Source organism: Brugia malayi, assembly GCF_000002995.4.
Source record: "Brugia malayi strain FR3 genome assembly, contig: Bm_v4_Chr4_scaffold_001, whole genome shotgun sequence".
In the NCBI taxonomy this organism is placed as follows: Eukaryota; Metazoa; Nematoda; class Chromadorea; order Rhabditida; family Onchocercidae; genus Brugia; species Brugia malayi.
The window spans coordinates 5,903,573-5,917,734 of NW_025062478.1; the positions used below are offsets into that span (position 1 = coordinate 5,903,573).

At 30.8% G+C, this 14,162-nt stretch overlaps 1 protein-coding gene across 1 annotated transcript; it reads left to right on the top strand.

Moving 5' to 3' along the window:
- Positions 1–954: 954 nt before the first annotated feature.
- Positions 955–12,430, top strand: Bm12478 (Uncharacterized protein; the record flags this gene model as incomplete). The annotated part of the gene is made up of 25 exons (XM_043081792.1): positions 955–1,029; positions 1,359–1,503; positions 1,966–2,184; positions 2,589–2,686; positions 3,203–3,380; positions 3,664–3,788; positions 4,416–4,601; positions 5,217–5,326; positions 5,727–5,838; positions 5,918–6,007; positions 6,474–6,781; positions 7,085–7,190; positions 7,426–7,613; positions 7,817–7,989; positions 8,339–8,661; positions 8,905–9,145; positions 9,508–9,602; positions 9,903–9,963; positions 10,172–10,245; positions 10,334–10,444; positions 10,692–10,808; positions 11,018–11,107; positions 11,308–11,493; positions 11,801–11,959; positions 12,215–12,430. The coding sequence occupies 25 exons, from the start codon at positions 955–957 to the stop codon at positions 12,428–12,430; spliced, it is 3,786 nt and encodes a 1,261-aa protein (XP_042937726.1).
- Between the last annotated feature and the right edge of the window lie 1,732 nt (positions 12,431–14,162).

Genomic DNA, 14,162 nt, shown 5'->3' on the forward strand with positions numbered 1-14,162 from the left:
AGCTTTAATTCCATAGGATTACGTCAACTGCCTAAGTGCCATCTTGCAATAACCGATTGTGGGATATTAGATATTAGAGGCTACCTACCATATATGTATTTCCTTCTTTACAACATCTTTTTAAAAATAGATCCCTTTTTAAAAAGTAAAGTAAAATATCTTAAGGTAAATGTTTTAGAATGAATAGAAATGATTTACTACTAGTAATAAATTTGCATCATCTAAGTCTAGTCCAAAGTTTCTTGATAGTTCCATCTCAAATTCTAATTTATGTGCAAATTTTTGCCTTTTTTCTTCTATTTTTCTAAACTTTCACTTTTTTCCATCAGATTTTCTCACTCATGACAGAAAAAAATAGCATTAGAATAATTAATGATACCCGATTATGCAAATTTTTATGATTTCTACAGAATGATTCGCCATTCTTTTGTTAGTGTTAGTTTTTGCTATGTCAAATGCTTACTTTACCTTTGTCTTTTGTTGAATTCAAGCATCACTATGTTTATTCTCTTTAATATTCTATTAAATCATTTATCAACATCTCTGTCCATCTATTTCAACAGTAATAGACTATCAGTCAGCTTATGAACATTATGCAGTAGTCTCCGGTTAATTTGCATATTCTGTTGCACTACTCAGGAAAGAGTGCATGATCATACTGAATTGCTAACTAACTTGTCTGTCAACAGACTTAACACTTACCTTTTCCATTGGTATCATGCACTCTTCAACTTGCTTGCCCTTTCATTAGTTCCTTCATCAGCACTCCTACCTTAATTCACTTGTAAGTTTTAGCTCTTTTGTTTTAGTCTTTTGCTTCATATTGCTAATACACAAGTGATCAACTGATTGTCGTCTTACCATTAATTCATGCAAGTCTGTATTCCTTCAGTTAGTTATCAAAATTTCAGAATAATTTCACTCCAGTATTTTGGATGATTACATCTTAAAATAATGGCAAAGTCTTTGAGGACAAATGGTCGAGCTTTGTGGATTGAAGAATTTATGGAAGATGACATCTGTCATCAAGTGAGTTCAAGATATACAAGTTCGATTTTTTTAAAATTCAGCAATAAGGTCGAAATTATCTATTACATGATTGTTCCATAATTGTAGCGGTTGTTTTCCAACTGTCGAAATTATCATCGTTTTACTGTTTGCAAGGTATTGAAATTAGTAAAATTATCGGGGTGCATTTGGTTGCTACACATTAACAAAAGAGTGTGTAAAGAAATTTGATACAGAACAAATCTTTTTAAATCTATTTGCTAATTTGTTTTCAAGCTTGCTATTTTTTAAAGACAATAGCAACCGGGAATATGATTTACTGTTTGAATAGTAGTTCTTATCATTTTAAGGATTATCAATATTTTTCGATGAATCTATGCATAGAAAAGTTAGGTTGCTTGAATTGCAATTCGGATAATCACGAAACTATTGATTGTATTCTACCTTCACGCTTTATTTTTAAACATGGAAATAGAGAATACCCAAGAAAAATGGGTATGTTCAACATGATTCATTCTCATCCAAAATACAACCTTTTTTTACTGCTATGATATACTTTAGCGTGAATGATAAAAAAATACCTTGTAGCAGTGAAAGAAAAGTGATTAGAGATGTTTTCAGGAATTTCACAATAGAAATTGACTTAAAGAAGTACTTCAAAAAAATTAAGGTGACACGGAAAAATAGTACTGCTCACTGCTAGCAAGAATTAAGACATGGCGGTGTAATAATAATGTCTGGCTAGTTTTGACCCTCCAACAGGTGGATTGAAAAAATGATTAGAAGAATGGGACAATAAGATCACTTCGTATAGTTTTGCTCTGTTTACCTTATTTATTGAAATGTAAGAAACTTCTAAGATTTTTCCGCAACTATTATTTTACAATAAGCGAACTATACAAATTATGCAAACTAAGAAGAGCCACTGAATTGATTATGTTATATATTTGTTTGTAGTGCTATTGAAGTTACGTTGTAATACCATTTCGAATCCACATTATATGTTACCCTGCGACTATCCCGTGAAAGGTACCGTTCTACACGTGGACCGAAAACAGAACTGTTTGTATGTAAGACCACAAAATCTTGATGGGATATACAGTGCAATGGAAAATTTTCTACTTGACATTAGAAAAGTAATGTTATGTACAGCAACATCAAATAAAATTAACATTGGTGAGCAATTTTGTGTTTTTTAAAATTTTTGAATCTAATGTAATTTTAGCATTTCAGTTATTTTATTGAAATTAATTTAGAAAATTTTAATGAATTCCAAATTATAAGAAATTCTATTTTTGAACTTTCAGCGAAAAAATATTCGACTCCCTCACTTATATATGTCTAGCTAACTGCGTGTTTAAATTATCAATAAAATGCAAGAGCATACTATTAAGTAATCTTGTTGTTCTTTGAAAAAATTTTGTTGATTGTTTAATTTCTCTTTTTTCCCCTCAAATTTTGGTAGCTTTTTCAAGTTCAAATGGCTCTTTTGATTTCTTGGACGATTTCTGGACTATTAAATGTTGAGTGAGCCAAAAGAGACAAATATCAGAAGTATGACAAAAAGTATTTTTTTTAAGGAGATGTTTACTTAATACGTCGACAAGATAGTGATGCTTTGGCTCGTGGTGTATGCGCTCATATGTATTTTAACTGGCAGATGGCTACACAGTGGCAGGTTAATGCTGTTTTTTTTTTTTTTTTTTTTAACTTTTATTCCTAAAACTTCGGAAATTTAAGAAACATGCAAATCTATCTATGACTTACATCAAAACGAACAGATTTGAATGCGAAATAATACATTTTATTCAGTTGTGTTATTCCCGAAGAACTGTAAGCTTTCAACATGCTTGAATAATAGATCTTATTTTCTTGTGTTTTGATTATCTCTCGAAGAAATTTCAGTAATTCTATTTCTTACTGGTTCTCCAATCCTTTAATATTTTTGCTTGCCTCCTTGTACTATGGTTCCTCCATATTGTCCCCTTCAGTGTAGTATGCCTTATTACTTTCATCTAATCTTTACCGTTTCTTTCATTTATGAGTAGCATTTATTTTGGAAATCAATAATTCCATGGATCTACTTGAATCGACATGTAGATAGCAATGTTGAATTTTCAGGATAAATTAATACGAAAAGAGTATAAAGTGATCCGTTAAGAAATCAGCTTGCTTAGTACTTGCCATTTTTAAGATGTATCTAATCGATATTGGACAAACCGAATTTGTTGATCAGCGTTCAATTTACTTATTGCCTGCACAACTTCATTCAATGCCACCAATGGCAATACCTTTGGTATTGGCAAATTGTCGCATTGGTTATGAAAGTTTGGTTAGCTGTAACATGGATCACTTCCCAATGCTAAATATTGGTTCCACATGCATATTTGCGTTATCATCTTCTTATAAAGATAAGTTCCTCTTCTAAGATTTCTAAGTGATATTATTTAGAAGTCATCTACTGCAAACTGTAAAAATGCGCGAAATGTTAGTTTTATTTTCTCCTGAAAAGTCAATTTTTGGGATGACAGTTAGATAGAAAAACAACTTAAAACAAACTATTAAAGAAAAATCGATTAATTTTGATTATGATAATTACCAGACAATTATTTGATAAGGATCTATATTTGATATTGCATTTGATAACTGATTTAGGTCAATCTTTATCACTATCAAAGGATGGCTATTACCCAAGTTTTGTGAATTCGCCATATCCACTACCTCTTTTAGCTCGAATTTTTGGTGGAACATCAGTACGTGATGAAATATTTTGCAAATGGGTAATACACTCTTTTATATGCAAATTAATGAGCAGGACAGAACAGACTTTTCAGTTAGAAGAGCGAGAAGCGAAGTGTCACTGATAGCAATAAGATTGAGTTCAACAAAAATCTACTGCTAGTGTCTTGATCATATTAAATAAACATCGGTTTTTAGCATACTAATAATGAGTAATGTATTAACAGAACTATTACATTGAGTATTTGAAATAGTGGGGAAGCTCTTGTATTTCAACAATATTTTGCAAGGCAACAAAATTAAAAAAAAACCAAATCAGATTTTTTCATATCAATCAATTAGTAACTTTATTGATCAGACGATGAAAACTAAGTGATGGATTACAATTAATAAGTTGATAACTAAAGTTGATTGTTGATAAGGATGTTTTAAATATAAGTAAATACTATTTCTAATCATGTACGAATTCTTCCGAAACAAAATTTATTCTGCTGACAACTCAATGAGTAAATGATATGAAATGGAACGGTTTCCAATGATTAATATTAGAAGATATTCCAAAAACTTATTCATGACTCTCTTTTTTTATTCGTTGTCCAGCTATACCAAAGATTCCGCATTGAATAATGATCGAATACATTTATCACTAAAAATCTTCTGTCTTGCAGGGCTTACCAGAAATTTCTTCTGTCAATCAACCTGTCTGTCCACTATATTGTCCGTCAACGTTTTCATTCAACAGGTTTACTCTGGGATATTCATTACCGGTTACACTGACTGTACGAGTCACCGAAAAGATCACCCAAGGTTATTATTGGCTTCGTGATGCTTCTGCTTGTTCCATCATTAGCAAGGTTGTTTTTATCTAAATTCAAAAAAAAAAAACATTTTTAGATATTCATAAGGCTAACAATCATTTACACATATCAGAAATACTAGCAATTTTCAAATATTTAACACAAGGTCCTTTATTACGAGAGAAATGACACTGAAGAATGCACGAGTGTCATTTTCACTTTCAAGTAAAGCCTGGAAACTAGCTATTTATTTGTAACTCAAGCTTCAAAAATTTCATAGGATATTTCATTTATTTTTTTAAATTTTAGAACCAATAATTCAATCTGCATTATATATTCTATTAAACTTGTTTGAGTAACTTATATGAACTTGAATTCGTATACAAAGATTTCGAAAAGCGAATATAGGCATTTACTTAAATTTACAGAAACTTTTCTGTATATCTCATTCGTCAAAGGATTGCCAGCGTCAGTTTTCAGAGATTGTCAGCTTATCAAATCCTCTTCATTTAGCCTTTCTGGTGCCTTGTCAAATTGAGGACAGCTATGCATATCAACGGTGTCTCAATGCTGTTTACCTTGTTTTCTAGCTGCTCAGCAATGCAATAATTGAGAAAATCTTATTTTAATTTTCCTAGGTCAATGTTAACAAAATAATAGTCATACTTTAAGCAAATAGTATTACCATCCAACGGTTTATGGCCATACATTGAAGACAAGCGTTCACTGGCCTGCATTGCACATATTCAGCGTCCAGTACACAAACAGCCTCGTTATTACCGGTTGGTCAAATTATAAGGAAGATCAGAAAAAGGAAAATAACCAGTTCCATGCAATTTTTCCCTAATTCCAATCATATATCAGGAATGAAATTAGAGAATAGCAGAAGTTGTATATTAAATTTGTATTCGAAGTGTTAAAATCTTGTTTTTATACATACATCAAGATTTATTTTATGGAATGCTTTCAAAAAGTGCGCAAAATATTTTCATGATGAATTATTTGCTGTATTCATGTTTATAATGGTCTGACCTTTTTACTTGTACAAAATTAATTTCATAGTACATTTGGAAGAGAACTTATTTGTATTCAACTACTTTTAAATATCTTCTTTTTGTACTACTCTGTATGGAGAATTGACTATTTCTTTAACTATTTGAGAAATAAATATGATTGTTACAGGGCAGTAGCTAGCAATTTCGATAATCAGAAAAGTTGTTGTATGGTATTTTTGATTGATTATGGTCAAACATTATATTGCGATGTTCATCATCTCTTCGATCTTTCCGATCAGGTAAGAACTTGTATTTCCAGAAGCTGCAAAATACTGCCAAGAACAAGTTAATTTAACGAGTAATAAATTCTTGTTCCAGCCTCCGACAGTTTTGTATACATTGGCTGCAGCATTTAAATGCAGCGTAAACCGAAGAAATCAAATTGAAGATGGAATTCATGCTGCAAAGGTCACACTTTTTTCTTCTTTTGCAATAATTGTTTTTGTTTGGAATAAAAATTATTATTATTCCATTTCTTGATTTGCAATTGTTTTAAGGATTAATACATATTTAAGTAGAGCTGATGATTAGTTCAGAGTAGCAAATTACTTATAACAGATATTAGATAATTTAAAAAGAAAAAAATGTAATGGATTAATTTAGTGAATCTTTGGAATGCAATAAGTTAACAAGGCGTGATTGTGTGTAGATGAGCTTCAAAGAAGAAATATTGCAATGCGGCTTATTTGTCTTTTGTTTACGACGTAATAATTAGGTTAATTAGTTTTAAAATCATAAGAACTATTATTAAGAAAGATTTAGAATTGGAAAGATACCGACATGATGGCGAACTGTAACATCATTCAGCAATTGTTTACTATTGAGTACTAATACCAAAATAGTTGTTTGCTTGAAACGATACTAATTATTATAGCTTGCGATGGATGAACGATACATTATCCAAGTAATTGGCAAAAAGGATGAGACAACCTATGTTGCAACTGTTGACATGCACATCCAGGCTGATTTTCAATATCCAAGACCTTTAGATGTGTCAAATGGAATGCTTGTTAATAATTCGCAACTTTTAATGTTAGGTTACAACGACCAAATCAATCAAGCTAACGAAATTCCGGATAATAATATCAATATTAGTAATATCAATTATAATGGCAATGATAATAATTCAATGAAGATAAGAACAATGTTTCCGGCAATCAGTATGCAATTGTCATCCAATCGGTTGGTCCTTTTTTTTTTTCTTTTTCATTGGAATTATAATTAGATTTTCATTTTTTCAACGAGTATAAAAGCAAATGTTTTTGACAACTAAATAAATTAATGATTGTATAGAGAATATCTGCATAATTGTCCAGCACTCATTTTGCATGTATATTGATTTTTATGGAATTTAACAATAATTAACACATTTTTAAGGAAAATTTTTTTCAAGAAAAAATGACACGGATCGGTGCATTACAATCATGCTTAAATGAAGTATGTACGACACAATAAATATAGTACAAAGAAATGAAATCGTTTCAGAGAAATCGGAAACAGTTTGAAAGCATTAGATGCAAAGTTAAGTATTAAATTAGCACAAATATCTAATCGGATCGATGAAATATTCAACAATCTCCGTAGCTTACAGGTAAATAGAATGTCAGACACATAAGGCTTCAGAATATCAGTTAATCCGATATTAATGTATCAGAAGCGTTTGTAGAAAAAATGCGATATTGGCAGCAAACTTACTTTTTTCACTAGTATGCTAAATCTACTAATTAAGCCCTTGTATTGCCTTGGTATCAATAATTATTCAGTTTTGATTACTATTTTATACATTTTTACAGAATGTATCTATGTCAAAATGACATTAATTTCAGCTAACTAATAGTACCTCAAATTTATTTCCATTCCCGCAAATGTATCAATACAGTAACGTACAAGGAGTATCGAACAATGGAATACGTCAAAATCAAGCATCTTCATTTTCTGTTGGCGGTGGAAACGATGTACTTTTCTATGGCACCAATTGTCAGTCGTCATTACTTGGGCAAACACCTTTACCAAGGTACCAGTCAAATATGTGTTTAAAAGTTAATTTCTGAATTATTTTAATTTTACTATTCTTAGATGTTAAATAGAAGTTATATATCAAAAACAAAAGTTTATAATTTCATTTCATTTTCTGATGAATTCATCTTTATAATTAGTAGTTAATAGTAATATGTGATTAAAACAAAAAAAAAATGATTTTATGCTCACTAATCTTAGATGTCAAACAGTTATGTATCCTCAACAGTACAAACAACAAAAACCAAATATCGTTGTACCAAGCGGTCGTAACTATTTCCGCTGCATTGAAAATGACAGGTGCGCACTTGTAAACCATCCATCTCAATCCCATCATCAACCTCACACCTATACAAATCATATCAGTCAACAAAGTTTGTTCATTTACATTTTTTTCTTCTAACTGTCGAATTGAACAGATTCATAATTTTGAGTCTTATTAACCGAATCACTAAATGGATTTATTTCATAGATTGAAATGAAAAGTTTATCTTTAAGAGGACGGACTAAGTCTGATCAGCTCCTTCTTTAGGAAAGATGCACTTAATTTATCAGCGACGACCACGTAGCATCAAAGGTACTGTACTAAGCAGTTTGTGAATCTGTTGTAGGAGAACGTAGGAGGATTGACTCATCGAATGACTTCATCGTTGGTGTCATCGTCTCACGAAATATTAACAACTTATTTTGTACACTTATTTCGACTTTGTGTTGATGTTGCAGTCCAAAGGCATGCAATCGATTATACTCAACAATTTCATCAACTACCACGTCAACCACGTGTAATGATACCAGGCTGCACAATATGTTCACAACAACGTGATCTTGAGAATCAAACTTCACGATCGTGCTGTTTCTGTGGTGCTTACGTGGAAACTAGACGACGTTGTTTCACCAGCTCAAATGACGCTTCCATCCGATGTTCAACAATGCCACGTTTAAATGCCACACATTTGCAACCATTCACTTATGCATCTGCAAATGGTTTCCGTCGTGCTTCGACAGTTCCTGTCAATTCCTCATCTACGATCCATTCATTGTGCAAGGTAATCTCCAGGACTATTAAAATTGATTAATATTCTCCTAAAATTCATTCTTTTAAGAAATTTCAGTGATTCAGAGGCAGAATTTTTTCCAATTTGGTTACAGTTTTTAAAAAACAGTCAACAGTCCTTCGATTTACACAATCATCTGTTTTCACATTATTTTTTAAGTGTAATCTCGAAAATCCTTTTAACACTTTACTGATAATTAGAACTTCTGATAATTGAATGATTGTAACTTAGCAGAATTTCAATACACCTTCGAACGCGGACAGCCAACTATCATCACGATCTACTTCATCTGATGATGGTGAGTTCACAAATCACGAATTAACAGAAAGCAAGAAGTTGCGTGACAAGAAAGTGATTGGGGCTAGGAAAGAACAAGCAGTTATTGAGGACAGCCTTACCACTGGTATTGGTACTATGCGAAGGAATTGGCAAATGAAAGAAGCCAAAGAATTTGAGGCTATAAATAATTCTCAAGGTAAACTACTAATTATTTATCGTTTTCTAGAAATCTTTAAGATGAACTATCGGAACAATTGCAACAATGGAATAACCTTGCAGATCTAATTATCCTTAAAGTGTTCTTTGTCTACCAATGTAATACTTTTTCCTGCCATTTTTTTTTCAATATTCTAATAGAGAGAAAATGTAGCTGTTATGAATGATACAAATGATGTGTATCATGATTTAGTATAGTATCATAAACAGCTAGCATTCATTAAAAATAATTATCCAGCATTTTCAAGAAATCATTAAGATGAATTAACGGATAAATCAATGAATTGATTCATTATTCTAATATAATACCTTGATTATGACAATGTAAAAACTCACTTTCAGATTTCCAGTTTCTGAACAAAAATTATGCGGAAGGCCAGTTATCGTCACCATTTTTCGAGAAGTCCGCTGAACCTGCTAGAACTACATGCTTCACAGTTAGTTGTCACCATAATCATATCTATCTTTTCGTTTATTTAAATGATATCAGAATTTTGTATTTATGAGACTTCTTGAAACTGTCCTTTTAAATCAGTTTAAATACTGTTTCAGAACTACTCATCCAAGTTATAGCTGGATTGTTTGCTTTACAGTTTATTTAAAAGTTCTGCACTAAATCTTATATTTTTTGCCTTTTTTTTATTGACCAACCGTTTTTATTAATATTTCTTCCGATTGAATTTTAGAAGAATTCGTGGTGTATAATTATTTGAATAAATTTTTTTCAAAATTTTCAGAAAGAAGAAATTGAAATGTTGACAAATCGGAAGTCGAATTCAACATTCTCTTTAGTTCAAGGTATATGTGACATTGTTCCGCCTTCTTTTTGAATTATAGCGAATTCATTTGTTCAGTCTATCCATTTATTCCTGCTGCATTCAGATCAAGTTCTTCTAATTTAGATAAACATAAATCACTTCTAGTATTTCCTAGTAATTATTTAATAAGATTGATTTATTTTCATGCTACATTAACGCATTCTTTTCACCATACTATGTTATTTCAGAGGTTAATAGTCAAGTGAGAAATAATTCTGATAATATTACACTCAGCGAGACGTCCCGTGAAGCGCAAAATCAAGTATTATCAATGTTCATTTCGCATATTTTTTTTTTTTTTTTTTTGTGGATTCAAATTTACTTTTAGAAGCTTACTATACAGTTTTTAGAACATAGCGGAGTCATGCTGGATTTGTGGAAAAGTTGGTCATCTGACAAGATATTGCCAGTCAACATTGCCAACTGTTTTGCTTTTAGCTCAAGAAATGAAAGAGGAAAAGGTGTGCAATAATTTCGATTTTTTTACGCCGGGAATTTGAAATAACTCAAATTACCCCACTCTCAGACTGAGCAGGTATTGACGAAGTGAAACCATTTTCTTTGAGGCCAATTACCAGAATAGGTCCAGTTCAGTTCTGATAAAATAGAGAAATTGTTGTCAAAAAAAGATGGCACTTACTAGGCGGAATAGAAAACACGGTTACAATATAAGTGTAACCATGTTTTCTGTTCCTGGTTCCCTTATAGCTAAAGAAAGCAGCTGATAAACCACGTGACGAAAAAGGTAGGATGCTTTATACGAGTGATGAATCCTCTAACGATGAACTGGATTATGATAGTGATTCTGATAAGGACAATAAACAGGTGATCTATATTTAAAATTAAGTTTTTTATATGAATACTTATAATTTGATGAGATAGTGAAGTTTTCAAGTATAGTTTAGTGATAAGCTCTCCAAGTATCCATAGTAGTTTATACGAGTGATGAATCCTGTAAGCAAAGATATTGGAGAAGGATGCTAAATTCGCACAATTCTAGTATAAATTCAATTCCAAAAACTTTTTAAATTTAGGTGAAAAATAGTTCAAGTTTGGATCATGATATTAAATTATTATCGGACGATGATGAAAAAGACGAATTCGAAATTACACTGAAATATAAGGTACTTAAAGATTAATTCTTCTGAAAAATGTTATATTAAAACTACACCAGACATTATTGCGGAAAAACTCAAAAGTTGAAAATGGAAGATTTCACAAATTAGTTCAATTTTAAACTTTAGTGAATAGTTTCTGATATGTTTCTGCATGAATACTATTTATTATGTAGTTGTTGAACTGTTGATGAAAGAGATAATTTCAGCCTTACTTTGCTCATATGAATGTGGAATTTGGGCAGAAATACGTGGTTTTTCGATCGGATGAAGATATAGCATGTTTATTATGGCCATTATTTTTCGTGCAGATACAGTCAGATGAATGTGAGCAAACATTAGAAGAGCATTTGGATTCATTAGATGCCAATATTCCACTTGCTAATGCGGAAATGGTAATAGAAATTGCTTACTTGAATGAAATATTTGATATATCTGGAATGAAAATATGAGACACAGATTTATATTATCCTGCTAGTATACCTGATTGCAGAATGAACTGAGATACTTTTGTTTCTCATTCTTTCTTCTTTTTCTCAAGTTTGTCATTGCATCGTTTCAACGTTAGCATCATTTAACGTATATTTAATGTGAGTAACGTAGTTATGAGAAGAAAATCGCTTACTAGGTTATCTGGTAAGTATGATTCATTGTAAATTAATCAAAAATTGCTCATTCCATATTTTTCGATTTTTTATATAGGTCGTTGGTACCTTGTGTGTCGCATATTGTGAACGTTTCGATGCTAAATTTCGTGCAGTAATAACGGCACTATGTTCAAATCTTGTTGAAGTATTTTACATTGATTATGGTAATTACGAATGGGTTGAACATAATACACTGTCGTCAATTGCTGATCAGGTATCAGTTATACATCTTTTTTTCGAATCACATAACAATGCTTTCTTTCCTCAATATTTTCCTTTCATGGATGCAAATTTTTTAAATTTCTGTGACACAAATCTTTAAATAATTTAGCATTTTAAAAGTTTGAAACTGTTGATAGTCCATGCAGTGAATTATGAAAGAAAACGCTGTCACTTATAGCAAATATTTAAATAAAACCTAAAAATGAGACGCCTAATTTAAGAATTTCTTATTTATTGAAAATTTCAGGATAAAACAACAGTTACTCATCCAGGAATGGCTATTCCATGTATTCTAAATTCTTACCATGAGAAGGAAATATTTTCTCGTTTATCGAAGAGCGATATTATTAAAATGAAATTAGCGGTTGGCTGTGGTCAACGAAGTTTTCTTCTCAATTTCCGGAAACGACGTCCGGATGGTGTATGCGTTGTAGAACTAGAGGGTGGAGCAAAAATGGATTGAAATTTTCTGTTAATTTTGGGGAAAGGTATTTTGTATTAATTTTTATTTGTGTGATGTTTTATTCTGTTCTGACTAATGTTATTTCTATCCATGAGTTTCCTTCCATTCAGTTACAGCTAAACAGTTGTGAAATTTTAAACATTGTAGTTTCATCATTTCCCTTTTTAAGACTATATGATTTCCTGTTTGATGAAAAACATTCTGAAGTCTTCATTAAATATTTCAAGACAATCCAATTTTTTCCTTTTTTCAGCAACAAATAACATTATATTAGATCTAAAGCCAATTAAATATTGAGTTTTATATGTAATATATTATATTTCCCAACATTTTCAGCAGATTTTCGAATATTCCTGTGGAAACAGTTATCATTCTGGAATGAACTTTGAACAAAAAAATCAATTCTTTATCTTTTCAATTTTCGTTTTTTTCTCACTTTAATAATTAAAGATTTGAATAATTTGCTTCCTATCCACTTTTGAAAATACAGTTCATAATTCATTTCTTTTAAGGAAGTGATATAGAAACCCATTACATTATTGCATATTAAATTGGTTTTTTCTGCTCAGAAAAAAAAATTCAGATTGTTTTTGTGATAGGTAACAAAATTTACGTTTCATTTATATTGTATCGAAATAACCATGCATTTCGTCAGTTATATTTTGCGTAATTTTTCTGTTTATTATTTTTGAATTCTCACTTAATTCGTCAATTATTAATTTATTATAATCCTCTTCAGTTTAAATTTCAATAAATTGGCAAAACCCTTACAGCTTCATTTGCGGTACTTAATTTATGGTAGCAACCTTCTCCTCACGCTTTCGTTGATGATGAGAAATTCCAAGTTTTGAAACCATAATAGGTAATTTTGTATCATATCATTCACTGATCAAAGTTGACTTCTGAGCATTTTTTGCTCAGAAGTCAAATGAACGGAAATGAAAAAATATGATTAATTGATTAATTATTTATATTAAACAGTGTGACTAATTTTTATTTAGTGTTTCCTGTTTTATTACTAAATCAAATGAAAATTCTGAAATATTCTTATGTAAGTGCTTTAATTCTCATATATCATCACTTCTCCTTTATACTTGTATTTCGTTCACAAAATTTTGTAAATGGTAATTCATTGTGTTTGGAAAATATATTATTGTTTTATTTTATTAGTATTGCACAGGCCTGAGAATTTATGTAAATTGAACAGTACTGCACGATATTAACGCGTGAAGTTTAAAAAACTCTGAAAATAGTGTTGAAAATGTTTAGAAATAATTTTCTTCAGAACTAAGAGAAACTTTAAAAACCATTTCTTTAAAACGTTTTGGAATTTCTCAAATATAGGAAGTTAGCTATAGGATTTACAAGTAAAGTGAGAAAATAATTCAAATTAAGTTCAAAGAGTGGTGAGCAAAAAGTTAGAGAAAAATAGAAGAAGGCAATGATTGTTTTAGTTCGTTTCTGTACAGTGAAAGATTTTACAATAATTGTACGTAATTACGATGCGTCAATATTTACTTAGGCAGCAAATGTGATATTGAAGTAAAAAGAGCTTTACGAGACCAATTTCAGCCTTTTTTTATTACAAATTTAAGTTGCTAGTAGTAATCATGTTTTAAGATCTGCTATGAAAGAGATCGGTAGTTTGCCACTTGCTCTATCTTGATCTAAAATATGATCATCCTGTAATGCATCTTTCTTCCACTTCACTGAGCTAAGACCTGATCCAGTT